Below are 26,598 nucleotides of genomic sequence, written 5' to 3' on the forward strand. Positions count from 1 at the left end.
GGTTGCATTTCAAACACGGACTACCCGGGCAATCGTTTGTCATGCGCTGGGATTTACATGGCAAGCGTGGGGGGGGGGGGTTAAGAGGTGGGGGGCGGGTTGCAAAGCGGCCTGTTGCAGGAGTTTGCGGTTCGCATCTGGCAGGCCGCCCTGATCAACACCGCCGGGTGTATTCACCGCAGAGGTCGCAAACGGGTTTTGATTCCTTACCCGTACCCGTACCCGGCTGCACCAGGGTCGCAAACGGGTACCTGTACCCGGCCGGGTACGGGTAGGGTACGGGTATCGGGTAACCGATTGCGACCTCTGGAATGAAGCCATGTTGCAGGCGTGGGTGGTTTGATTCTAGGAACTTGAATTGTGAGAAGAGACAAGACGTTGGGAAATGAGTGACAAACGGTTACTCACCAGTGACTCACGGCCTACCCGTACCCGGCCGCACCAGGGTCGCAAACGGGTACCCGTACCCGGCTGGGTACGGGTAGCCGGGTATCGGGTAGGGTACGGGTATCGGGTACCCGGTTGCGACCTCTGATTCACCGTAAAAATGCTCTGCGCCGTCAGCCTGTGGGCGTCAGAGACGCCGTGCGGAACAGAGTTTGGCCCTCGCGTGCCAGCGTCCCGTGACCCAATAAACGCTCGTTTAGGATTACATGCAGCGGGCATTCATCGCGCCCCCCCCACCCCCCACCGGCAGACTTAAGCCCACTCGCAGGCCAAGTGCGGAGTCGCCTTGTGCCACACAGGGATAAGCTGCCACTGGGGATGCCCTTTGGGAACGTGTCGATTTGCGGTGCGATGCAAGTCGCGTATCGCATGTCAAGCGACCCGATGCTCCCCCGGGCTTAAACGGTGGCTGTAATCAGACGCGGCTTTTAATTAACGAAACAACTGTACTACGTATTTGTAAGCCCGGGGGTGGGGGTGGGTGGGTGATGCTGTGCATGCGGCCTATCGCGTACGAAGCCCAAGTTGGAACCCAGGCCTCCTCTTCTCCACCAAAAGTGCGCCGCTCGTTTTGATTCCCGTCCCCGTGGATTTCAGAGCGCCGCCACCGCCGCAGCCGCAGCCGCAGCCGCTGGAGGAAAAGCGGCGACCTCTTCCACCGCCAGCCTCACCGCCAGCCTCACCGCCAGCCTCACCGCCACCGTCGCCAAGGCCCCACAGGTGCGCCCGACCCATTAAAGCAGATACTCGTTAGAGGCCCAGCGCTGATGGGGGGGGCCGGTCTCGTTAGGGCCCCCCCCCCCCCGGAGCAGGACGTGTAATGTTTCCGCGCGCGTGCCGCCTTTAGATTAGATCCCTGCACCTGTGTGGAATTGTCACATTCGCGATCCCAGCGCGCTGGTAGCGTCATTGTGAAAGCGCTGCGCTACGAACCCGGCGACCTGAGTACGATTGCCGCTCATGAGCAATGAAAGTGACGATTATTTGAACCGGTCCTGCGCCTCTCCTAGGTTGAATCAGCCTTAAACGAGTACCTGGTGCGATGTGTAAACATCGCCACTAGGGAGACCAAGGTGGCCGGGCGTGGTGTTGGCCACCCACCCCCTCGTGTGCCGTGCCGGCCGTCATAGGTGCTCGCTAACAGCACTTGCCCCTACAGTCTGTTAAGGCTATACGGGGGATCTTTGTCTTTGCCAGTGTGTGTATAAGTGTGTGTGCCAGTGTGTGTGCCAGTGTGTGTGCCAGTGTGCGCGCCAGTGGAGTAGTGACGTGTCCCAGCGCTAGCGCTGTGTTCGCTGCTTGTTGCAGAGGTTTGCGGTTCGAACCCAGCGGCCGCCCTTATTAATACTGCGAATTAATGCGAATTAACCGTGATTATGATACTCGGCATCATCCGCTTTACTCACGGCGTCAGGGTCCAAATTTGCCGAATTCGAAAACTTCCCCGCGAAATCACTCCGTTGGAATCTACGTGTATCGTTACGCCGGCTGTATCGATGCGTGTGCGAGTGTATTTTTACATAGATGCGTTAGATCGCGGAGTCGAGTTTGCAAGCGTAATCTTGCAAGTGCCAATTGAGTGTGAGCGTGCGTACAAGTCATGCGCGAGAGTGTTAATGTGCGCTCCCGTGCACTCGAGAGCGCGTGTGTGCGCGTGCGTGTGTGCGTGTGTGTGCGCGCGCGTGCTTGGCAACATTACACCACGGCTGGCCTATTCGTGCCGCGAGTTAAAACACAATTGGATGGGGCAATTCATTCTGCCAGAGCCGCGATAACTGCCAGACAGGCTGCTCGCAGGTAGCGGCGGCGCTGATTAAATTATACCGCGGCCTGCATAAATTTCACCGCCGTGACCGTGATACGTTGGGTGTGACTTTGGGGATGAGTTAAGCCGAACGGGTGGCGGCGGCAGCGTCCCGTGGACGCACGCGGCGCACGCAGTGGTCAGTGCGCGTCGGTGAAGTTGGCGAGCATAGACGCGGGAGAATAGTGCAGTACAACAGTGGATCGTGCAACGTAGCCCCGCGGCAGACTCTCACACCGGTGGACGCTCATCATCCACGCGGTATGCAGGCTCAGTTCTGCTTGGCTTCCAGAATATCCAGACTTCGGGTGGTCTCTGGGTGATCACCCACCCACCCCACTCCCGAACAATGTGCCGAATTGTCATTAGCCACCTCCCCCTGTTCCACCCCCCCTCGTGTGTCGCGTTCAAGTTCAAGTTCATGTATTGGGTATAGCGCTGTGAGCCATTCGGCTCTGGAATCAGGTGCAGCCGCAACAAACAAAAAACTAAAACATGAACAAGTAAACATCTTAAAGTGACTATGGGACTATGTGCAAACATAAAATCCAAGAAAAGACAGAAAAATATTGCAGAAAAAGCACCGTACACCAACGCTGTGTGCAAACATCAACAGCACTTGCCCCAACGGTCTGTTGAGTCTACAAGGGTCAACGTCGTCTCTGCGTCCGCGTGCGTGTCTGTATCTCTGCTTGTGTGGCGAGCGGTAGTTGCGGCGGTTAGCACGCCGCGCTCCAAACCCGGTGACCCGCGGGACGACCTATTGTCGTCCGTGCGTACGTGCACTCGTGCCTGTGTGAGCGCGTGTACATTTGTCTGTGCGTTCCTGTGCCAGGCTGGGGTAGAGGAGAGAGCCCCACTCTACCTGTTGATGGACAGCGTGGGTCCGAGTCAGCTGATCGTCTGCCTCTCTGTGCTGCCCCGCTGGGGAGTGTTTGGCTGGCATGAATCTCAGAAAGGTGAGGCGCATGATCTACCCACTGCTGGATGGACGAAGGTCTCCACGAGCCGTTGCCAACTCTCACTGTCCCCGCAATGCACCCAGTGCGCGATGCAGCGCTCGAGGGCTGATGCCGTCGCTCCGTTGTTGCCAACGTTCAATAAATGTAATTGCACGCCAGTTGTGAGGAGACATCACAGAACTGCTTCTGAGATCTCGTCAAGTGACCTCTTACCCACACACACTCGGGGGTAGCACTCACCCAACCTCCTTGAGACGGGGAGAAATGTTGGGCAATGGGATTTTTTGTTTGTTTTATTTCTAGCAGCAGGAGCGTTACGTAAGGCTGGAGAGCGCGGTTTTATTTCAGGCGACTTAAACCTGGACCTCCTCGGGCAGTGCTGCATGGGGGATCTTCGTCTTTGGAACCTCATTTGCCAGTAAAAATATGATATTTGGTTTTTTACCCTTCTATCTGGCAACAAAACTGACACCTTTTTTACATGGAGTCATGTTTACATAGACCACAATACCTGCAGTCGTAATGCAAACAAAAAACATAACTCTGATAATGTATGCACGGTCCTTCAAGTTGATTGGTCCACACCCGAGACAGCTTTCCTTAGAGCCTAGTCTCACATGGGTTGGACCAGATGACGCCTTTTGGCGAAAGCTGTCTCGGGTGTGGACCAATCAACTTCAAGGACAGTGCACATTATCAGAGTTATGTTTTTTGTTTTCATTATGACTGCAGGTATTGTGGTCTATGTAAACATGACTCCTTGTAAAAAAGGTGTCAGTTTTGTCGCCAGATAAAAGGGTAAAAATCCAATTATCATCTTCGTCTTTGTTTGTCGTTCTCACCCTCTCCTCCTCAACTGTCCCTCATCCTCACCCCTCACCTCTGCTCACCCTCACCTGCTCCACCCACCTCCTCCACTCTTGCCTTCTTCACCGTGGCCGAGCCGTGCGCCGATTGACCGCTCCTTCGTCGCCAGTTGAAATCCGAGTCGGTCGCTCGGGATTCAATCTCTCGCGGAGTATTTTCCGGATCGCTGGGTGGACTGGAGAAGGTCGCACCTCCAATGGGCACGGTTGGCTACGTACGTAGCTAAATAAGTTCAACATCCATAATGCAGGTTGTTTTTTTTGGGGGGGTTAGATGGCGCAAATATGTAAACGTGTCGTTAAACCCGCCACCACCCGACACAGCCAATCGGTAAGGTTTGTCACTTGAACAGAACGTGGCCAATTCGTTACTAGTCCAGCAAACAACGCTTGTGTGTTGGAGAGTAAAACCACAACATGTACAATCAGTGTACGACGTTTCACCAGCGATTACAGCCAGCTTCATCAGGCGTACATTGGTGGTACCCGTTGCCACCGGGGCCAAGTGGTGTCGTGGCAACACAAGAGGTGGCGGTGCCCGTGGAGGGTAATGGTGATGCGTTGTTATTTTTTCTTCGCTGCAAGTAATCGTTTATGTAAAATACGGAATAATTAAAAATGCTGTCCCGTCCACGTGAATAATTGAACAATTGATCAAACGGCGCAGATAGGGCGAGTGGGGCGGAGGGGAGAGAGAGTTTAATTACACTCACCATCCCTCACCACCTCTACCCACCCTCCCTCACCCTCCCTCACCATCTCTACTCACCCCCCTCACCACCTCCACTCACCCCCCCTCACCACCTCACTCACCCTCCCTCACCACCTCTACTCACCTCCCCCTCACCCCCCCCTCACCATCTCTACTCACCCTCCCTCACCCTCCCTCACCCCCCCTCACCACCTCCCTCACCACCTCTACTCACCCCCCTCACCACCTCTACTCACCCCCCTCACCACCTCCACTCACCCCCCCTCACCATCTCCACTCACCCCCCTCACCACCTCTACTCACCCCCCCTCACCACCTCTACTCACCCCCCTCACCACCTCCACTCACCCCCCCTCACCATCTCTACTCACCCCCCTCACCACCTCTACTCACCCTCCTCACCACCTCTACTCACCCCCCTCACCACCTCTACTCACCCCCCTCACCACCTCCACTCACCCCCCCTCACCATCTCTACTCACCCCCCCTCACCATCTCTACTCACCCTCCTCACCACCTCTACTCACCCGCCTCACCACCTCTACTCACCCGCCTCACCACCTCCACTCACCCCCCTCACCATCTCTACTCACCCCCCTCACCACCTCCACTCACCCCCCTCACCACCTCCACTCACCCCCCTCACCACCTCCACTCACCCCCCTCACCACCTCTACTCACCCCCCTCACCACCTCTACTCACCCCCCTCACCACCTCTACTCACCCCCCTCACCACCTCCACTCACCCCCCTCACCACCTCCACTCACCCCCCTCACCACCTCTACTCACCCCCCTCACCACCTCCACTCACCCCCCTCACCACCTCCACTCACCCCCCTCACCACCTCCACTCACCCCCCTCACCACCTCCACTCACCCCCCTCACCATCTCTACTCACCCCCCTCACCACCTCCACTCACCCCCCTCACCACCTCCACTCACCCCCCTCACCACCTCTACTCACCCCCCTCACCACCTCCACTCACCCCCCTCACCACCTCCACTCACCCCCCTCACCACCTCCACTCACCCCCCTCACCACCTCTACTCACCCCCCTCACCATCTCTACTCACCCCCCTCACCACCTCCACTCACCCCCCTCACCACCTCCACTCACCCCCCTCACCACCTCTACTCACCCCCCTCACCACCTCTACTCACCCCCCTCACCACCTCTACTCACCCCCCTCACCACCTCCACTCACCCCCCTCACCACCTCCACTCACCCCCCTCACCACCTCCACTCACCCCCCTCACCACCTCTACTCACCCCCCTCACCACCTCTACTCACCCCCCTCACCACCTCCACTCACCCCCCTCACCACCTCCACTCACCCCCCTCACCACCTCTACTCACCCCCCTCACCATCTCTACTCACCCCCCTCACCACCTCCACTCACCCCCCTCACCACCTCCACTCACCCCCCTCACCACCTCTACTCACCCCCCTCACCACCTCTACTCACCCCCCTCACCACCTCTACTCACCCCCCTCACCACCTCCACTCACCCCCCTCACCACCTCCACTCACCCCCCTCACCACCTCCACTCACCCCCCTCACCACCTCCACTCACCCCCCTCACCACCTCTACTCACCCCCCTCACCACCTCCACTCACCCCCCTCACCACCTCCACTCACCCCCCTCACCACCTCTACTCACCCCCCTCACCATCTCTACTCACCCCCCTCACCACCTCCACTCACCCCCCTCACCACCTCTACTCACCCCCCTCACCATCTCTACTCACCCCCCTCACCACCTCTACTCACCCCCCTCACCACCTCTACTCACCCCCCTCACCATCTCTACTCACCCCCCTCACCACCTCTACTCACCCCCCTCACCACCTCTACTCACCCCCCTCACCATCTCTACTCACCCCCCTCACCACCTCTACTCACCCCCCTCACCATCTCTACTCACCCCCCTCACCACCTCTACTCACCCCCCTCACCATCTCTACTCACCCCCCTCACCACCTCTACTCACCCCCCTCACCACCTCTACTCACCCCCCTCACCATCTCTACTCACCCCCCTCACCATCTCTACTCACCCCCCTCACCACCTCTACTCACCCCCCTCACCACCTCTACTCACCCCCCCTCACCATCTCTACTCACCCCCCCTCACCACCTCCACTCACCCCCCTCACCACCTCTACTCACCCCCCCTCACCACCTCCACTCACCCCCCTCACCACCTCTACTCACCCCCCCTCACCACCTCCACTCACCCCCCTCACCACCTCTACTCACCCCCCCTCACCACCTCCACTCACCCCCCTCACCACCTCTACTCACCCCCCCTCACCACCTCTACTCACCCCCCCTCACCACCTCTACTCACCCCCCTCACCACCTCTACTCACCCCCCTCACCACCTCTACTCACCCCCCTCACCATCTCTACTCACCCCCCTCACCATCTCTACTCACCCCCCCTCAGCCCCCCTCACCACCTCTACTCACCCCCCCTCACCATCTCTACTCACCCCCCCTCACCATCTCTACTCACCCCCCCTCAGCCCCCCTCACCACCTCCACTCACCCCCCCTCACCATCTCTACTCACCCCCCCTCACCATCTCTACTCACCCCCCTCACCATCTCTACTCACCCCCCTCACCATCTCTACTCACCCCCCCTCACCATTTCTACTCACCCCCCTCACCATCTCTACTCACCCCCCTCACCATCTCTACTCACCCTCCCTCACTCTACTCACCATCCCTCACCAACTCCACTCACCCCCCCCCCTCACCATCTCTACTCACCCCCCCCCCCCCCCCTCACAATGTATTCGCCAAGTTTAATGTCGCAACAACTTTTGTGTGTGCGTGCGTGTGTGTGTGCAGTCATCGGTGACACATGAACTCGTCACCTTAGAGAACTCGGTTTAGTCACAGGAGGCTTAGTCCTGGATTCGAACCCAGGCTATTAAGGGTTCCCCGTCTCATCGCTCTGGTGTCTTGAGCCACCAAGCCCCCCTTCTCTAAGCTACGATTCTGATTGAAAGCAAACGGCATCTAGGTGGTGTAACACGTGGTGGTAGTAGTAGTAGGAGGAGGCTTTCGCAATCAATATTATCCATAATAGAGTTTTTTGGGGGGTTAGATCGCGTAAATATAAATGTGTCGTTAAACCCGCCACAGCCCACCAATTAGAAAGGTTTGCCACGTAAACAAAACGTGCCAATTAGTTACCGGTTCAGCACACGGGCATGTTGGAGAGTAAACCCACGACAACATTTGCAGTTCGAGTAGCGTGACGTTTCGCCGGCGATTACAACAACCAGCATCATCAGGCGACAGCCAGAGCTGTGGAGAAATCCTCCTCCTGTGTCGGTCTTAAATAGATGGATAAATGTTATTGGGAGGGGGTTAATGCATTTGTAATAAAGGTCGTTGAAGCGACTTCTGGAATCCGGTCTTTTATTCAACTTGCATTACAACACTCCTTCACGCTGCTGACAGGCCGCGTGAGAGGGACAGATAGAGAGAGAGACGCACTGCCACGTGGCACCTTCCTCCGTTCGTTCCCGTTCTGAACACGTGTCGTTCGTCTCCACCCCTATTTAATACCCGGGTCACGTGGTACGTTTCCACCAATCCTGGTTAGCCTCCATGGAATATTCCAGGCTCCCTCGTAGGCTCCCGGGACCACGCCCCTGACTCATCTCCCCATTGGCTGTGGCCAAAGCCAGCAGAACCAATCCTCTACTTACAGCTGTCACCTTTCCATTACGTCAGGGCCACGCCCCTAGGCTTCCCCCCATTGGCTATAGACCAGGACCGGCAGAGCCAATCATCATGACGAGTTGTGATACGTCAGTGAGCCGGATATATCCTCACATTACACATTCACATAAATTACAGTGGATATCTGCATTGGTTTGGTTGTTCACAATTAATCCTGATGCCTTGTTAATCTTCGCCCGCCACCGCCCGGCCAAACCCACCCAGCAAACGACAGCGAAATTCTTTGGCACGTGGTCGTGACGGGTACTGGAAGATCCGACCGTGTCAGTGGTTGCCGAGCTGGATTCGCTGCCGGTTGCCAAACGAATACATTGTAATGAGGTCGCACTCATTACACACACACACAAAGAGCTTGCCACAAATCAACCACGATACCTCGCTGCTGATCTTTGTGAAGGGGCATAAGCCATCATCACGCGAACTCCGGTTACACTTGCAGCAGCAGCAGCGGCTTTTGGCTGGACATCGAACAAAGACGGCCACCGTATCGCACAGCGCTTTCAGATGCGCTTCTGCGTCCGTCTGGAAAGCTCTTCTTTCCGATATTAGAAAGTCACTGGAGCTATGTACAGTTGGATAATCTAGATTGAAAACCCCATTACTTTAGAACTCCTTTTTGTGTTTAGTTTGTTGTCCTTCCCGCACACCTCCAATTAGCGCGGTTGGCTACGTACTGTGCGAAAGAAGTTCATCATGGCACATATAAACGAACGGTCACCGAGTTTAATCACGGGTGGCTAAAACCTGGATTCGAACCCAGGATACCATCGTGGTCGGCTCAGTATTCCTAACCTCCTGAGTCATTCGGCCCACCTCCACGTGAATCACATTGTCTAATATTTCGACTGTTTTTTTAAATTATTGGATGGGTGCAATATTCCCCAGTTTGAGCCGGGGGAAGTTTTCGGAACATTTTAGATGAAATAAATCTTTGGTGCCACGTCCAGATTTAGTTTAATTCTGGGCTGGCGGTGTGGGGTGGTGTGTCCAAGTCAGCTGGGAGCCGCGTGTGAAATTAGTAAAAAAAAACAATGAGATGACATTTCTTAGCTGTGTGCTCCCAGTAGGCGAGCGATTTTTTTCCTTTCCACTCGCTTGCTGCCTCACTCGCTCGCTCGCTCCACCACCCACCTTCTCGCCTGCCCACTCACCCACGTTAGCTCGTACTTTCTCTCTCGCCCACGCACTCACCTGCTCGCTCACCCAACCACTCGCTCCCTCGCTTGCTCACTGTCTTACCCAACCAGCCACCCACTCACTCACCCACTCGCCCAATCCATACACTTACTCGTTTACCCATCCACCCACCAATTTGCTCAACCGTCTCGCCCAACCAGACTCCCGCTCACCAACCCACTCACCAACCTGCTCCGCTGCCCGATAGCTTACTCGCTGACCCAACCACTTACTTGTTCACCGACTTAATCACCCCGATCTAAATGCATTAACATGAGGAGACACACACGAGCAAACACCTGCACAGACTTTTCGGGAAAGTGCTATTTTCGATTACCTATGAAGGCCGGCACGGCACACGAGGGGGTGTGTGGCCGTCACCACGCCCGGCCGCCTTTGTCTCCCGAATGTTTACACACCACACCTCTAGGGGAGGCCCAGGACCAGTTCAGATAATCGCCGTTGGTGTCGGCTGTGAGCAGTAATCGAACTCGGGTCGCCGGGTTTGTAGTGCAGCACCTTGTACGCGAAGCTGCCGCTCCCCAGTCACACCGCACACACACACACAACTTGCTGTTTCTGTGATCCGCACAGCCGCCCTCTCCGTGGGGAGGTGGAATAATCCCAGCTCTGACCCCCCCCTCTCCCGCCATGCTCCACTATTTCATGGTATGAACACCAAATAGGAACCCACACTTTCTCAATCGAGGTTTGACTGTCAAGATTTAAATTTAGTTAAAGAAAAACTGCAGCTCGCTTGTACTGCGCGTGTGTGTGTGTGGCGACTCTGTGTGTGTGTTTGGTGAGGGGTGTGTGGTGGAGACGTGTGTGTGAGAAGGAGATGTGTGTAGGTGGTCTGTGTGTGGGTGTGGTGGTGGAGATCTGTGTGTGTGTGAAGGAGATGTGTGTGGGTGGTGTGTGTGGGGGAGACGTGTGTGTGTGTGTGTGAAGGAGATGTGTGTAGGTGGTCTGTGTGTGGGTGTTGTGGTGGAGACGTGTGTGGGTGTTTGATGGAGCTGTTTGTGGGTGGTGGATATGAGTCTGGGTGGTGTGTGGTGGACACGTGTGTGCGTCTGGTGGACACGTGTGTGCGTGTGGTGGAGATGTGCGTGTGGGTGGTGTGTGTGGTGGAGCTGTGTGGTTAATGAACCAGTGTGTGTGTGGGTGATGCCCGTGTGTTTTTTGAAAAGGTGGGAGCTATGTAGGAGAAGGAGGAATGAATGGAAGGTGGGCGAGTGGGCGGGAAGGAAGGAAGGAGAGGGGATCTCGGATTAAGGGAGCGGCGGCAGGTGAGAGAGAAATAGAGAAGAGAGGGGGAGTGAGAATTGAGAGTCGAAATTTTCTACCGTATTCTTCTCCCCGACAGCCCAGGGCAATTAAAATCAATTCCAGGCGAGGCGCCCGGCAGCCACCGTGCGCTTGCGGAGAATTACACAACGGAGCTCGCAAGCTCCGCTTCTCGCTGCCTGGTGCCACGGTGGGCTCGGCAGAGATGTGCTGATGCCGTGGGGAGTGAAGGGGGGTGGGAGGGGGGGTTGTGCGGGCGGTGGTGCAGATCTGTTGCGATGAAGATCTGTTGCGTGCCGTGGGTGGTGCTTGCTGGCGCGGTGTTGTGTGTGGTGTGCGCGGTGTGTGTGTGCGTGTGTGGGTGGTGGGCGGTGTGTGTGTGTGCGTGCGTGCGTGCGTGCGGTTATATGTGGGGAGCGGTGGTGTAGCGGTTGGCGCGCTGCGCTATGAACCCGGCGACCCGGGTTCGATTCTCGCTCACGGCCAACACCGGTGACGATTATCTGAACCGGTCCTGGGCCTCCCCGATGTCGATTCAGCGTCAAATGAGTACCTTGTGCAGTGTGTATACATCGTCACTAGGGAGACAAAGGCGGCCGGGCGTGGTGTTGGTCACCCACCCCCTCGTGTGCTCGCTAACAGCACTTGCCCCGACAGTCTGTTAAGGCTATACGGGGGATCTTTGTCTTGGTGTGGTTGGGAGATTATGTATGATGTGTGGGCGGCGCGTGTGTGTCTGTGGGGAGCGGTAGTGTAGCAATGAGCGTGCTCTGCTACGAACCCGGCGACCTGAGGTTGATTCCCACTCACTGACATCACCAGTACCGAGTCTGAACCGGCCCTGGGCCTCCCCTAGGTCGACTCAGCCTCAAATGAGTACCTGGTGTGGTGTGTAAACATCGTCGCTGGGGAGACAAAGGCGGCCGGGCGTGATGCTGGCCACCCACCCCCTCGTGTGCCGTGCCGGCCTTCGTAGGTGCTTGCTAACAGCACTTGCCCCGACAGTTCATTGAGGCTACACGGGGCATCCTTGTCTGACGTTTCTGCACTTGTGCGCCTCTTGAACGTCGACCACCGCCACACACGGTCCACTTCTTCCCGTGCGTGATGTTCCCGGCCTTCACAGCTGCTGCTCGCCAACAGCGCTCGCCCCAACGAGTCTGCCAAGCCGGGGGGGGGGGGGAGGCATCGGCGGTGGTGGTGGTGGTGGTGTTGGGGTTATGGAGTATTCGCGGGAAGAACAGCGCCGTCATAAATATGGATGACCCCGCCGTGTTCGCGGGCGAGCCTACCCAGGATGAAAGCCCTGGAGCTGATTGTGCCCTGGCTGGGATGGGTAGGGGGGGGGTAAGCCGTCCACGGCTGGGGGGTGGGGGGGGGGTGACGGCAGCATTTACGACGCCGATTTAGGCCCCCCGGTAAACAGCTCTCGTCGTAACCCGGGGGCCCCGTTCGTATCGATCATCGCCGCCTAGGACGTCTTAAGCAGCGTCGGATTTATCAGCTTGGTACGCGCTCGCTGGGAAAACACGTTTCGGTTGGGGGGGGGGTGTGTGAGGAGGTCAGGCACGGGGGGCAAGGGCTGTGAGTGATGATGATGATGATAACGACGATGATGATGACCTTGTACTGTTACCATTGTATGATACATTTTCGATTTTGCTTGATTGTAGGGTTTTCATTTGCTTTTGTAGTGGCTGTGTATGGGATTTGATTGTCATATATAATTAATGTACGGCGTTATGGGATGCTATTAGCATGAATGACGCAATGATGAGTAGTATTATGATGACAGTTAGCCCTAACCCAGTCCACATGTATTTTTAGTCTCTAGCTCAATGGCATAGGATAGTGTTTCTATCCTATGCCTTTTTTATTTCAGCAAGTCGGGTCATTTGAGCTATGTAGCGACCTGGCCACAAATTATAGCTCAAGGAAGTGGCTCATTACGCGTACATGTATAACAGCCAAATACCCTGAATGCACGTTGATTTTAAATGTGGAGAGAAAAACCGGAGGACCCGGGGAAAAATGATCGTGACACCGGGGAGAGAGAAAGTCACCGCAAACTCCAAATATACAGCAGCAGGCGTCAGGGTCGGGATCAAACCCACGACCTCCTGTACACCAGGCGAGGGAGTTAACATCTCACCATGGGGGGGGCAACATGCTGTGGCTGCAGAGTTTGGTAGTACATGTTGTTTACGTCGTTTATTGTGAAAATTCGGTCACAGTTCCTATGACCTGCACTGTTTCATTGCTTTTATGGCTTTATTTAGGTGATTTTCGAAAAGTTTTTTGGTTTGGCCATGTTTGTTTGTTGTAGTACGGAGTTAGACTGATGGCCTTAATCTAAGTTGTCTTGTGGTTGTTGTTGTTTGACTTGCATCCCACTGGGATATTTGCACAGCGTTGGTGTACGGTGATTTTTCTGCAATATTTTTCTGTCTTTTCTTGGATTTTCTGTTTGCACTCAGTCACATATTCATTTTAAGATGTTTTCTTGTTCATGTTTTCTTTTGTTACGGTTGCACCCGATTCAAGAGCCGAATGGCTCACATGGCTATACCTCTTCTTGGTTCTTTCGGTAAAGTCACGTAGAATGGAAATAATAAAATAATAAAAATAAAACATAATAAAATAATTCTCACGACGTTTCGGCCACAACGCAAGCTGCCGTCCTCATTTTATTATTTCCATTCTACGTGACTTTACCGAAAGAACCAAGAAGATGAATCCCTGCAGTCACGAAAGCTTTAAATCGAAATTTAGGGCTATACCTAATAAATTAACTTTGAACTTTGAACAGAGCCCCCCTTTGCCCCCCACTGCGGCTTCACCTCTGCGTGCCGCGTGCTCTCTGGCGTTGTGCAGACGACGCGGAGGTCGGTGGGAGCGCGGGGCCCGGTTCGCTGGTGGCCAGTCACCACTCGTGGACTCAGCCGGTGAAGTATGGTTCGGCCGCCCTGAGAATCCACACCTCCGCCAGCAAAGCCACGGCTCTCTGCCTGCCGCCCGGGTGAGAGTCGAGCTCACGGCACAGCACCCCTCGCCTCACTCACCGCAGCTCACCGCGCACTCGTCAACACGGAGACCTCAGCACGGACCTCACCAGACATCTCACCAAACACAGTAGCACACACATGACCATACACTTAGCAACGTGGGCACCTCAACTCACACTCAACCACACACACTCAACCACACACACTCAACCACAACAACAACAACCGCCATTCGCGACTAAGTGGCGGTGACGTCACCACGACGCTTGTGCCAGGCCATGTGCACCTTGAGGCCACGTGAAGTGTCGAACGCCCACTGGCAGGTCACGGGGCAGACCCAGGTGCCACGGGTCGACTGACTGAGATGACCGAGATGACTGGCTGATGCACCACCTGTGCCCCCTACTGTGCCAACTTGCTGTGCTTTAGCCACCCGGCACTCCGCTTGTTGTTGTGAGCATCGCTCCTCCGCCCTCCGTTGTTGTTGGAGGGCGACTGCCTCCAACTGCCCAGTAGCGTCCTTCACGAGCCTCCTCCACAGAGGCCGATCTTGACACCGCTGGTAGCAGTCATCGGCAAGTCCACTCAGCTCCACGTCCTCCTGTACCACATCACTCCATCTCTTCTCTAGCCCGTGCCGAGCCCGTTTAGCCCCCTCGATCCGGCCGAACAAAAGCTGTTTAGCAATGCGGTGGCTGGGCATGCGGGCTACATGACCCAGCCAACGCAGCCTTGCCTGCTGGAGGAGCTCACCGATGGGACTTTGTCCAGATCTTTCAACCACACACACTCAACCACACACACTCAACCACACACACCTCACCACTAGGGCTGAACGATTTGGGGAAAATATCTAATTGCGATGTTTCTGACAGATATTGTGATTGCCATTTGACTTGTGATTACATTTTTTAAAGTCAAGCTTCAGTTCAATATTCACTGTGTAATAGATTTAAAACATGTGATGGAGCATTGCCACATGATACCATCAAAATATGAACTGCTCTATATATTCTAATGCAAGGATGAGAACTTTACAGATATGAATTGCTTCCAATATGTATTTATTAAAATGTTTTAATTGAAACAGAACAATCAAACATAGAACAATTATCAAGTTAAATAAATAAAGTTATAATAATAAAAAATAAAACAATTCCGATAAGAAAGTAATAGGACTTTTCAAATCGCAAAAAAATCACAGCCTTTGCGATTTGGTAATCGCATTGTTTCAAATTGCAATTCGATTTGAAATCGATTAATCGTTCAGCCCGACTCCCCACACACTCAGCAACACGGAGACCTCACCAGACTCACCAGACTCACCACCACACTCACACTCACCACCACACTCACACTCACCACCACACTCACACACTCATCACCACACTCACACACTCATCACCACACTCACACACTCATCACCACACTCACACTCTCATCACCACACTCACACACTCACCACCACACTCACACACTCACCACCACACTCACACTCACCACCACACTCACACACTCACCACCACACTCACACCCACCACCACACTCACACCCACCACCACACTCACACCCATCACCACACTCACCACCACACTCACACTCACCACCACACTCACACTCACCACCACACTCACACCCACCACCACACTCACACCCATCACCACACTCACACCCACCACCACACTCACACCCACCACCACACTCACACCCACCACCACACTCACACTCATCACCACACTCACCACCACACTCACACCCACCACCACACTCACTGACCACCACACTCACTCACCACCACACTCACACTCATCACCACACTCACACCCACCACCACACTCACACCCACCACCACACTCACACCCACCACCACACTCACACTCATCACCACACACACTCATCACCACACTCACACCCACCACCACACTCACACCCACCACCACACTCACACCCACCACCACACTCACACTCATCACCACACTCACTCACCACCACACTCACTCACCACCACACTCACACTCATCACCACACTCACACTCATCACCACACTCACACTCGTCACCACACACCTCACCACACCTCGTGTTGGAATGACTTCATTCAGGTGTCATCCCAGAGCCACTGCTAAACTCCCTTACCCAATCTAAAGTGGCACTCTTTATAAACCTGCAAAGACCGCGTGTCATGTGGTAATCAAGTCAAGAATTATAATCCTCTCAGCTGCATTAATCCAAATTAACTGAAAAACTATTTAACGGTGATGGCTTTTATTGTGCAGTCACTGATTGCGGGGCTGAGGCAGGCCATCTACCCACTGCACTTGAGAATTCGGTTTAATCGCGTGCGGCTGAAACCTGGATTCGAGTCCAGGTGTTGTTGTTGTTGTTGTCGAGTGGTTACTGGCACGGCGTGTCTCTCTTGCACAGCCATTCTGAACCCCCCCTCCACTCCCCCAAGCCGCTGGGCTTCAGCCTCGTCACCAGATCTAACCGTGCGACCTTGCCCTGTTTTACTTCGGCCAGATCACCCAGAATTTCACCCGGCTCTCGTGACATATCGGAATTCTAAGCAGGTTTTCGGGCCCGGTCACTGATTTGACGGGAGACTGCCCGGGGAATGGCCAACTCGGCCTGCAAAGGAGACCAGCGGATAACAGCAAAGCAGTGGGTTTTCTGGAATCCCATCTGTACGGAGTTTTAAGCGTTAGGGTTAGCGCCGGCTTTTCTGCGAGCTCTGCCGTTACGGCTGTCCGGCGTTTCGCTCCACGCAGCCTGAATTTAGTTCCTGAACGAGCTCCCTGCACCTGAAGCGGAAACGTCGGACAACACATGGCAGGTGCAATCAGAAAAACACAGGGCTGCCCGGGTTATCGTGCTATCTGTTCGGGTCATCACCTCGTACGCTCCGATTGCCTCCCCATTCAAAGCCAGACTCTCACTGAACGGAAATCGTCAAACGTCGCAATGTAGCAGCACCCTCCTGCCTAATAAGAGGCTTGAGGCTGATTGAGGCTTTTCTGGTTAAACGAATTGGCATGACAACCACTCTATTATAATCACCGAGTCAGTAAACCCACGTCACTGCGCGCATACTCGACTATCTGCACGTGGCCCGAGAGAGACACATAATTACACAGGTGCCTACCCTCTTGTGATAATAATTATAATGGATTCGCCGTAATTATATATTTTTGGCTGATAAAAAAATATAAATGTCCGGTGTAATTAAGGTGACAGCTTGTGGCAGGAATGGTCTTGATGAACAGGCTGTGGGTGACTCAACGCCTTCAAATTTCCTCGCGATCCATTGACATCACCGCTTCCTTTCTGACCTTCCCACGCCCGCCCTGCCCCTGCCCCCCACCCCGACGCCTGCCCTTCCTTTTTGCCCTCACCAGCCGAGGCGTCTGCCCCCTTCCCTCTCTCCTTCGTGCTGCCAAATTCTCGCGTCTGCCGGCCGACCCCGTGGTGACGCGGCTTGTCGCAGCGTGCAGCGGCCCGCTGCTTGAACAGCCAGTGGTGGAATTCCAAATTCCTATTTGCATGGGCGAGTCCCGCCATAGAACAACCACCGGGGCTGCATCAACGCCACCACCACCCCCCCCTCACCACAACTCGTCCGCTTGCGAGCCGCTCGCTGGACCGCTGAACAAACAGCGGCGGTTTTAACGCCCCGTGCGCACCGCAGCGGACACGTTCGAGATCCCCGCGGCCTCCAGTCGGAATTGTTTTTTTGTAAAGAGTAGGTTCGGCAGGTTAGGCCGTCGCGCGCCGGCGTTGCGGCTCGCGAAATTTTTGCCGAACGCTGAAGACGCCGCTCGCGAATTTTTTTTTATTTTTTTACCCGATGATGAGTTGAGCGACGTAGCGACGCAGCTCCGCCCTCCCCACGGCGAGACGTCTTTGCCCGTCTGTGTGGCCCGGTGCCTCCCTCCGCGGTCGCCTCGCGCTCTTATCGGAACAGCGCAAGCACCAACGTGTTCCCGTGATTTGACTTTGACGGATTGGCGTTCACCCCGTCCCATCCGTAGGAACGAGCTGTCAAAGACAAAGGTCCCCCGTGTAGCCTTCAACAGACTGTTGGGGCAAGTGCTGTTAGCCAGCAGCACCTGTGAAGACCGGCACGGCACAAGAGGGGGTGGGTGGCCAGCACCACGCCCGGCCGCCTTTGTCTCCCCTAGTGGCGATGTTTATTCTTCACACCAGGCGGTGTAACGTCTCGCCACCGCGCACCACGGCAACAACGAGCGTGTTTGCCGGTCGACAGCCCCTTGTGTGGAAATGCCGGCGCGCGGGGTCCGTCCTGCTCGCCGGCGATAGGCAGAGAGGCGCCCGATTAACGGCGGCACCCAGCGAGGGTCGTGGTCGCGGCAGGAGGCGAGGGGCTCGCTGGTCGCAGGGCAGCGAGACTCGGCCAGAGCCACTTGGAGTTGAAGCGCCTGAACGTTTGGATGGGTGTGTGTGTGGGTGTGCGTGTGTGTGTGCGTGTGGGTGTGTGTGTGCTTGTGGGTGTGCGTGTGTGTGTGGGTGTTGGTGTGGGTGTGTGTGTGTGTGTGGGTGTGCGTGTGTGCTTGTGGGTGTGCATGTGGGTGTGTGTGTGTGTGTGCTTGTGGGTGTGCGTGTGTGTGTGGGTGTGTGTGTGGGTGGGTGTGTGGGTGTGTGGGTGTGGGTGTGCGTGTGGGTGCGGGTGTGCGTGTGGATGTGGTTGTGCGTGGGTGTGCTTGTGGGTGTGCGTGTGGGTGTGGGTGTGGGTGTGCGTGTGGGTGTGGGTGTAGGTGTGCGTGTGGGTGTGGGTGTGCGTGTGGGTGAGGGTGTGCGTGTGGGGGTGCGTGTGTGTGTGTGGGTGTAGGTGTGGGTGTGGGTGTGTGTGTGGGTGTGCGTGTGGGTGTGGGTGTGCGTGTGCGTGTGGGTGTGGGTGCGTGTGTGTGTGCGTGTGGGTGTGTGTGTGTGTGCGTGTGGGTGTGCGTGGGTGTGCGTGTGTGTGTGTGTGCGTGTGGGTGTGGGTGTGTGTGTGTGTGCGTGTGGGTGTGTGTGCGTGTGTGTGTGGGTGTGGGTGTGTGTGTGGGTGTGTGTGCGTGTGGGTGTGTGTGTGTGTGTGTGCGTGTGGGTGTGGGTGCGTGTGTGTGTGCGTGTGGGTGTGTGTGTGTGTGCGTGTGGGTGTGTGTGTGGGTGTGTGTGCGTGTGTGGGTGGTAGTGTAGTGGTTAGCGCGCTGCGTTACGAACCCGGCGACCCGAGTTTGATTACCGCTCACGGCCAAAACCAGTGACGATTATCTGAACCGGTCCTGGGCCTCCCCTAGGTCGACTCAGCCTCAAATGAGTACCTGGTTCGATGTGTAAACATCGCCACTCGGGAGACAAAGGCGGCCGGGCGTGGTGTTGGCCACCCACCCCCTCGTGTGCCGTGCCGGCCTTTATAGGTGCTCGCTAACAGCACTTGCTCCTACAGTCTGTCAAGGCTACACGGGAGATCTTTATCTTTTTTCCGTGTGGGTTTATGTGGGTGTGCGTGTGTGGGTGCTCGCTAACAGCACTTGCCCCAACGGTCTGTTAAGGCTATACTGTGGTATCTACGTCTTTGTTTTTGTGTGTGGGTCATGGAATGGGTTTTGTTGGGAGCGCGCTGCCCTACGAACCCAGCCACCCGAGTTCGATTCCCGCTCACGGCCACAAACACCGTTTTACGATTATTCTGAACCGGTCCTGGGCCTCTCCCCTAGGTCGACTCAGCCTCAAATGAGTACCTGGTTCGATGGTGCTTTCCACGCCATCACCTGATGCGCCGTCCCGGCCTTCATAGGTGCTACTCGCTCCCAGCACTTGCCCCATGAGCCTGTCAAGGCTACGGGTTGGGGGAAGTGGGGATCTTTGTCTTTTGTGTGGGTATGTCGGTGGGTATGCGCACGTGCATGGCCGCCTGCATACCCGATCGTGTGATCGTGTGTGCCTTTGTCTTCTTTGCGCGTGTGCGCATCTGCGACGGGATGCGCGCCTTCACGGGCGTGTGTGTGTGTGTCTGTGCGTGTGTGTGTGTGCCTGTGTGTGTGTGCCTGTGCGTGTGTGTGTGTGACTGTGACTGCGTGTGTGTGCCTGTGACTGTGCGTGTGTGTGTACGTGTGCCTGTGTCTGTGCGTGTGTCTGCGACTGTGCGTGTGACTGTGCGTGTGTGTGTACGTGTGCCTGTGTCTGTGCCTGTGCGTGTGTGCCTGTGACTGCATGTGTGTGCCTGTGACTGTGTGTGCGTGTGTGTGTGCCTGCGCGCCTGTGTGTGTACCTGTGACTGTGCGTGTGACTGCGCGTGTGGGCCTGTGACTGTGCGTGTGTGTATGTGCCTGCGCGCCTGTGTGTGACTATGTGTGTGTGTGCGTGTGTGTGTGTGCCTGTGACTGTGCGTGTGTGTGTCTGTGCGTGTGTGTGTGCCTGCGTGTGTGTGTGTGCCTGCGCGCCTGTGTGTGTGTCTGTGACTGTGCGTGTGTGCCTGCGTGTGTGACTATGCGTGTGTGTGTGCCTGTGCGTGTGTGTGCCTGTGACTGTGCGTGTGTGTGCCTGTGACTGTGCGTGCGTGTGTGTGTGTGCCTGTGACTGTGCGTGTGTTTGTGTGCCTGTGACCGTGCGTGTGTGTGTGTGCCTGTGACTGTGCGTGTGTGTGTGTGCCTGTGACCGTGCGTGTGTGTGTGTGTGTACCTGTGACTGTGCGTGCGTGTGTGTGTGTGCCTGTAACTGTGCGTGTGTGTGTGTGCCTGTGCGTGTGTGCCTGTGTGTGTGTGTGCCTCTGCGCGCGTGTGTGTGTGTGTGTGCCTGCGCGCCTGTGTGTGTACCTGTGGTTGTGCGTGTGTGTGCCTGCGTGTGTGACTATGCGTGCGTGTGCGTGTGTGTGCCTGTGACTGCGCGCCCGTGTGGCTGTCTGCATCCACAGCGGTGTGTGTGTGTGCGTGTGCGTTGCTGCGTATGGGCGCGTGGGGTAGCGCGCGTTCACGATTGTGGGCGTAAGTGTGCGCGCGTGTGTGTGTGTAGATCGCCACGTGCGTGTGTTGGCCTGTGTGTAGGTGTGCATGTGTGCATGTGCGCCGCATGTCAGAGTGTTTAGAGCTCTGGGCAGCTAATAGTTGTTGTTCACACGTGTGTGTGTGTGTGTTTGCTTCCTCCGCATCGGGTGCAGAATCAGGGTTGCTGTTGTGAATATCTTTTGAGGTTGCACATCTGTGTGTGTGTGTGCGCGCGTGTCTCTGTGGATGTCTGTGCAAATAGGACCATATATTTAGTTACGTGTTCATGTGTTTGTATGTGTTGGTGTATGTGCGTGTGCAATGTCTATGTGTGTGTGGATATACGTTTGCGCGTGTGGGTATATGTGTGTGTGTGCACGTGTGGGTATGTGTGTGTGTGCACGTGTGGGTATATGGGTGTGTTCACGTGTTAGTATGTGTGTGCACGTGTGTGTGCACGTGTGTGTGCATGTGTGTGTGCACGTGTGGGTATGTGTGTGTGCACGTGTGTGTGCATGTGTGTGTGCATGTGGGTATGTGTGTGTGCACGTGTGTGTGCATGTGTGGGTATGTGTGTGTGCATGTGGGTATGTGTGTGTGCACGTGTGTGTGCATTTGTGTGTGCACGTGTGGGTATATGTGTGTGTGCACGTGTGTGTGCATGTGTGTACACGTGTGTGTGTGCACGTGTGAGTATGTGTGCGTGTGCATGTGTCCTTGTGGCTATACGTGCACATGCGTGTGCTCTTGTTCGTGCGGTCGTGGTGCTCACACAGCGGATATCTTTTAATCTGCGTGCTCCGCGTGAGTGCACGAAATTCGTGTGCGCGTACACCCGCACGCGTACATGCATGTGCGCACGTGAGTGGGTGCATGCACGCATGTCGCACGCATGTCGCATGCATGTTTGCGCGCGCGCGCCCAGGCAGTAGGAGGGAGAAACGCCTCTCGTTTGCAGGTCACTGCTGCGTGACTTTACATTCTTTCCGAATCCATTCGCACCTTCGCTCCGATCAGCTTCTGCACGGAGTAGGAGGGGCGGGGTGGAGGGGGAGGGGGCGGTCGTGATGGAGCGGTGGCGCAGCGGTTAGCGCTAAAAGCTGCGCACTACGGAACCCGGCGAGCCGAGTTCGATTCCCGCTCACCGCCATCACCGGTGACGATTATCTGAACCGGTCGCGGGTTTCCCCTAGGTCGACTCGACCTCAAATGGGTACCTGGTGCGGGGTACGAACATTGCTGCTGGGGAGACAAAGGCGGCCGGGCGTGGTGCTGCGCGCCCACCGCCTCGTGTGCCGTGCCGGCCTTCGTAGGCACTTGCCCCAACAGTCTGTTGAGGCTGTACAGGGGATCTTTGTCTTTTGTCGTTTATGTGCAGTTGCGGTTGGCCATAGAAGAGTGTGGGGTTGGGGTGGGTGAGGGGGCGTGGTTTGGAGGGCAGGGGGCGTGACGCGCTACGGTCCATTGTGCGACGCGCAGCGACACCGCGTGGCCGTGGGCTCTTGGTGGACTCGACGATTTTCCCCTCGCGAGGTGGTTGGCGATGGGCGGTACGCAGCCACAGGCTTGCTAGCAAGCAGGAGCAATCGTTCTGTTTTGATAGAGCGCAGCGTACAATACGCAGCAGCAGCAGCAAGATACTCGGCGCAACGATCATTTGGCGAAATGCAAAAAAACACAAACAAAATGGCGAGGTAACGCGTCAAGTGAATGCTTGAAAGCCATTTGCCTTGAGTAGATTTAAAGGGGCCGTCCATAAGTGACGTCACGCGATTTTGGACGATTTTTGACCCCCCCCCCTTCGTCACACGGCATCACAAAGTCAGACCCCCACTCAAATATGACGTCACAAAGCTCTACCCCCCCTCCCCCCAAAACCATATTTCCATTTTGAAAATAAAACATGCTTCAAATCGCTTTAAACTATTGTCATTGTGGTGCGTATTTAATGTGGCGCTGCACTCTGCTGTTGTTGGAGAAAACATGTTTCTAAAAGTCTATTTAATTAAGTAGAACGTGTTGTCTATATTTATTTAAAGTTGCGCATTTTGATGTGACGTCACGTTTCTCACCCCCCCCCCCCCCTCGTCACACATCGTCACAAATGTCTGACCCCACTCCTCCCCCTAGGTGCGTGACGTCATTTATGGACGATCCCTTTGTCAACTATAGACCGAGGGAGCTTTCCTGTGTCAAAACCCGGCGGCGACTTTCTGCGTGTGCACAATTGATTCCCAGGCGTGTGCCCATGACCCCCTATGAGTCACGTGTGGGGAGCGGCAGTGTCCTGGGCCTCCCCTAGGTCGACTCAGCCTTAAAGGAGTACCTGGTGCGGTGTGTAAAACATTGCCACTAGGGAGAGATAGGCGGCCACCTACCCCCTTGTGTGCCGTGCCGGCCTTCATAGGTGTTGCTAACAGCACTTGCCCCAACAGTCTGTAAAGGCTATACGGGGGATCTGTGTCTTTGTGTACGTGTGTGTCGGGCGCGGTGCTGCCCACCCACCCTCTGGTGTGCTGGTAAAGGCTACACGGGAGTTCTTTGTATCAGAATGAGAATCAGTAATTGCCCTGGAGGAATCCGAAGAGCTATGAAGCTCTTCTTCACCGGACATCTGTGAGAACTACCGGACAGTCTAAATAAATATTCCAATTCTATGTGTAAACATGATTTACGCACGCGTGTAGGTCTACATCTATTTGACCGTACGGTCGTGTGTGTGTGTGTGTGTACGCCCGTGCGTGCGTACACACACACACGTGACCAAGTGTACGCCCGTGCGTGCGCCCGTGCGTGCGTACACTTGCCCCAACAGTCCGTAAAGGCTCCACGGGTGATGTTTCTGTTTTGTTCTAGATTTGAAGCTTTCGTGACTGCAAGTGATTCATACTCTTAGTTCTTTCGGTAAAGTCACGTAGGTAAAAAAATGAAATTAAAATTTATAAAAATAAAAAATAAAATAAATAAAATCACGACGTTTCGGAGGCAACACAAGCTTCCGTCTTCAGGTGAAACTGTCACAGCAAAATATCTGTATCAAGTGAAGAGAAGTCCCAAGAGGTACGACCTTATGTCGTGGTTTTGTGCGCGCGCTTGCAGGAGGCACGTGCTGTGCCTGCGCCTGACGGCGCCGCACGGGCTGCACCTGCACGCGTGCAGCTCCACGCGTTTCCTGCTCGGAGATGAGGACTCCGTTCTGCCACACCTCGCCAAGGTCATCCTCGCGTGTGAACACACGTGTGAACACGTCAACACGCGCATGTGAACACGCGTGTGCGAACACGTGAAGACGTTACGTGCGACGGTGATCGCAGGGACGTGAGAGAGATGGCGATGGGGTCTCTTCATCCATCATTATCATCATGCTGATAATGATGATAATGGCGAATGATTATGGTGATGGTGACGATAACGATTTTGGTGATAGTTGTGGTGGTGATGATGTTGATGAAAATGATAGTGATAACGATGGTGGTGATGACAATTATAACAATGATGATGACAATGGCCACATTGATAATGCTGATGATAGCGATAAAGATGATGATCATGATGGCCATCATGACATTGGTGATGACGATGATGTCGTCCTTCATGATAGTGATGTCGATGATGATGATGACGATGACGATGACATTGTTGTTGACGATGACATCATTGTTGATGATGACGACGTCGAAGATGACATTATTGTTGATGATGACGACGTTGACGATGACATCGTTGTTGACGATGACGACGTCGATGATGACATCACTGTTGATGATGATGACGATGACGACGATGACATCGTTATTGACGATGCTGACGACGTTGACGATGACATCGTTGTTGACGATGACGATGTCGAAGATGACATCACTGTTGATGATGATGACGACGTTGACGATGACATCGTTGTTGACGATGACAATGTCGATAATGACATCGTAGGTTGACGATCACGTCGACGACGACATTGTTGACGATGAAGATGTCGACGATGAAATCGTAGCGATGACGACGACATCGTTATTGACGACGACGACGACGACGACATTGTCGTTGACATTATCGATGTTGCCGCCGCGCAGGAGAGCTGCCGCTTCACGGAGCACGCGCTGGCCACCATGCGGACCCTCGGGGGAGTCGCGCACAGCTGGGCCGACGGCCCCGCTCCCCAGCCGCCCCTGACGCCCCACGGGCTGCTGGGAATAGACGCGGCGGCGGGGTCGAGCGCGCCCGGCGAGAGGAGCGCGCTGCGGCAGGTGAGACGCGCCGCGGCACCTCGCGGGGGCGGCCGGAGTGGTGGGGGGGGGGGGCCAGTCGGCCATCGCCAGCTCGGCACCTTCACGGTTGGGGCCGTACGTTTTTTTTCTTCCGCCGCGCACCTCCGATTTCGCACGGCTACGTGCTGTGCGAAAGACGTTCACCACGCGTGCGTACATTCACCACTGGCCGCGCACGCCTCTTCAAGGACCTGCTTCGTCGTGTTATTTATTCTTGACCCTTTCGCGTTCAACGTGAAGTTCAAGTTCATTTATTAGGTGTAGCCCTGTGAGCCATTCGGCTCTTGAATCGGGTGCAACCGCAACAAACAAAAAACAAAAACATGAACAAAAAACATCTTAAAGTGACTATGTGACTGAGTGCAAACAGAAAATCCAAGAAAAGACAGCAAAATATTGTAGAAAAATCACCGTACACCAACGTTGTGTGCAAAAATCCCAGTGGGATGCAAGTCAAACAACAACCACAATACAACTTAGATTAAGGCCATCAGTCTAACTCTGTACTACAACAAACAAACATGGCCAAACCAAAAAACTTTTCGAAAATCACCAAAATAAAGCCATAAAAGCAATGCGTGCGTACGTCACAGTGACGGAATCTGAATAAAAACTGAAGTGATACAACTCTATGGGCAGCGAAGCTCCTCCCACAAGGCCATGCGGGAGGGCGAGCGGGCACAGCGGCGGTCGTGTCGCTGCGGTTCTCTGCGGTGAGTAACAATGTCCTCGAAAACAGCGCCGCTACCACGCCTCTCTTAACGACGTTAACACTCAGCCGCTCGACGTTTCTGAGATTCGGCGGTGAACGGGACACCCCACCCTGCAACTTGCAGGCGTCGCCCAACGGAAGAGGCTTAACGACCAGCGTCTCGTATTCACGCGCATCGCGGCTCTTGACATACTGAGGGTTTTTATTTTTAAATCCTTGATATTAAGTTCACTTGCTTGCCTGCTTGCGCGCTTATGACCGTGCAAATCTTTCGGTCGTTTTTTATCCCACTTCCCGTGATCCAATCGAGCTGACATTTTGCACACAGACTCGTTGTGCGTGACAATTAATGTTCGTGAACATTTTTTTTCCAAAATTTGACACTTTTTAGGACAAAAATATTATATTTAATTACCAATTGCTTAATGGTGCAATGCAATCATCTGACCCATAGGTGGCAGCCATCTCAAGCCAGAGGACGAGAGGACTCTAGCCGCCACGCATATAAAGGATTTATAGTGAAAAACTTTGTTTTTACGGGTTATACTTGTAAATCCTTTATATTAAGTTCACTTGCTTGCTTGCTTGCGTGCTTACGACCGTGCAAA

At 54.9% G+C, this 26,598-nt stretch overlaps 1 protein-coding gene across 1 annotated transcript in view; it reads left to right on the forward strand.

The window, feature by feature from the left end:
* ADGB (androglobin) overlaps positions 1–26,598 on the forward strand; it is a 179,889-nt gene that overhangs the window by 122,830 nt on the left and 30,461 nt on the right. The window contains exons 17-21 of the mRNA XM_078877269.1: positions 1,045–1,167; positions 3,087–3,210; positions 13,898–14,042; positions 24,110–24,224; positions 25,084–25,257. Coding sequence (XP_078733395.1) covers positions 1,045–1,167; positions 3,087–3,210; positions 13,898–14,042; positions 24,110–24,224; positions 25,084–25,257 — 681 coding nt within the window. The remainder of the gene's footprint in view (positions 1–1,044; positions 1,168–3,086; positions 3,211–13,897; positions 14,043–24,109; positions 24,225–25,083; positions 25,258–26,598) is intronic.

The sequence above is a fragment of the Lampetra fluviatilis genome, chromosome 47 (genome assembly GCF_964198595.1).
Source record: "Lampetra fluviatilis chromosome 47, kcLamFluv1.1, whole genome shotgun sequence".
In the NCBI taxonomy this organism is placed as follows: Eukaryota; Metazoa; Chordata; class Hyperoartia; order Petromyzontiformes; family Petromyzontidae; genus Lampetra; species Lampetra fluviatilis.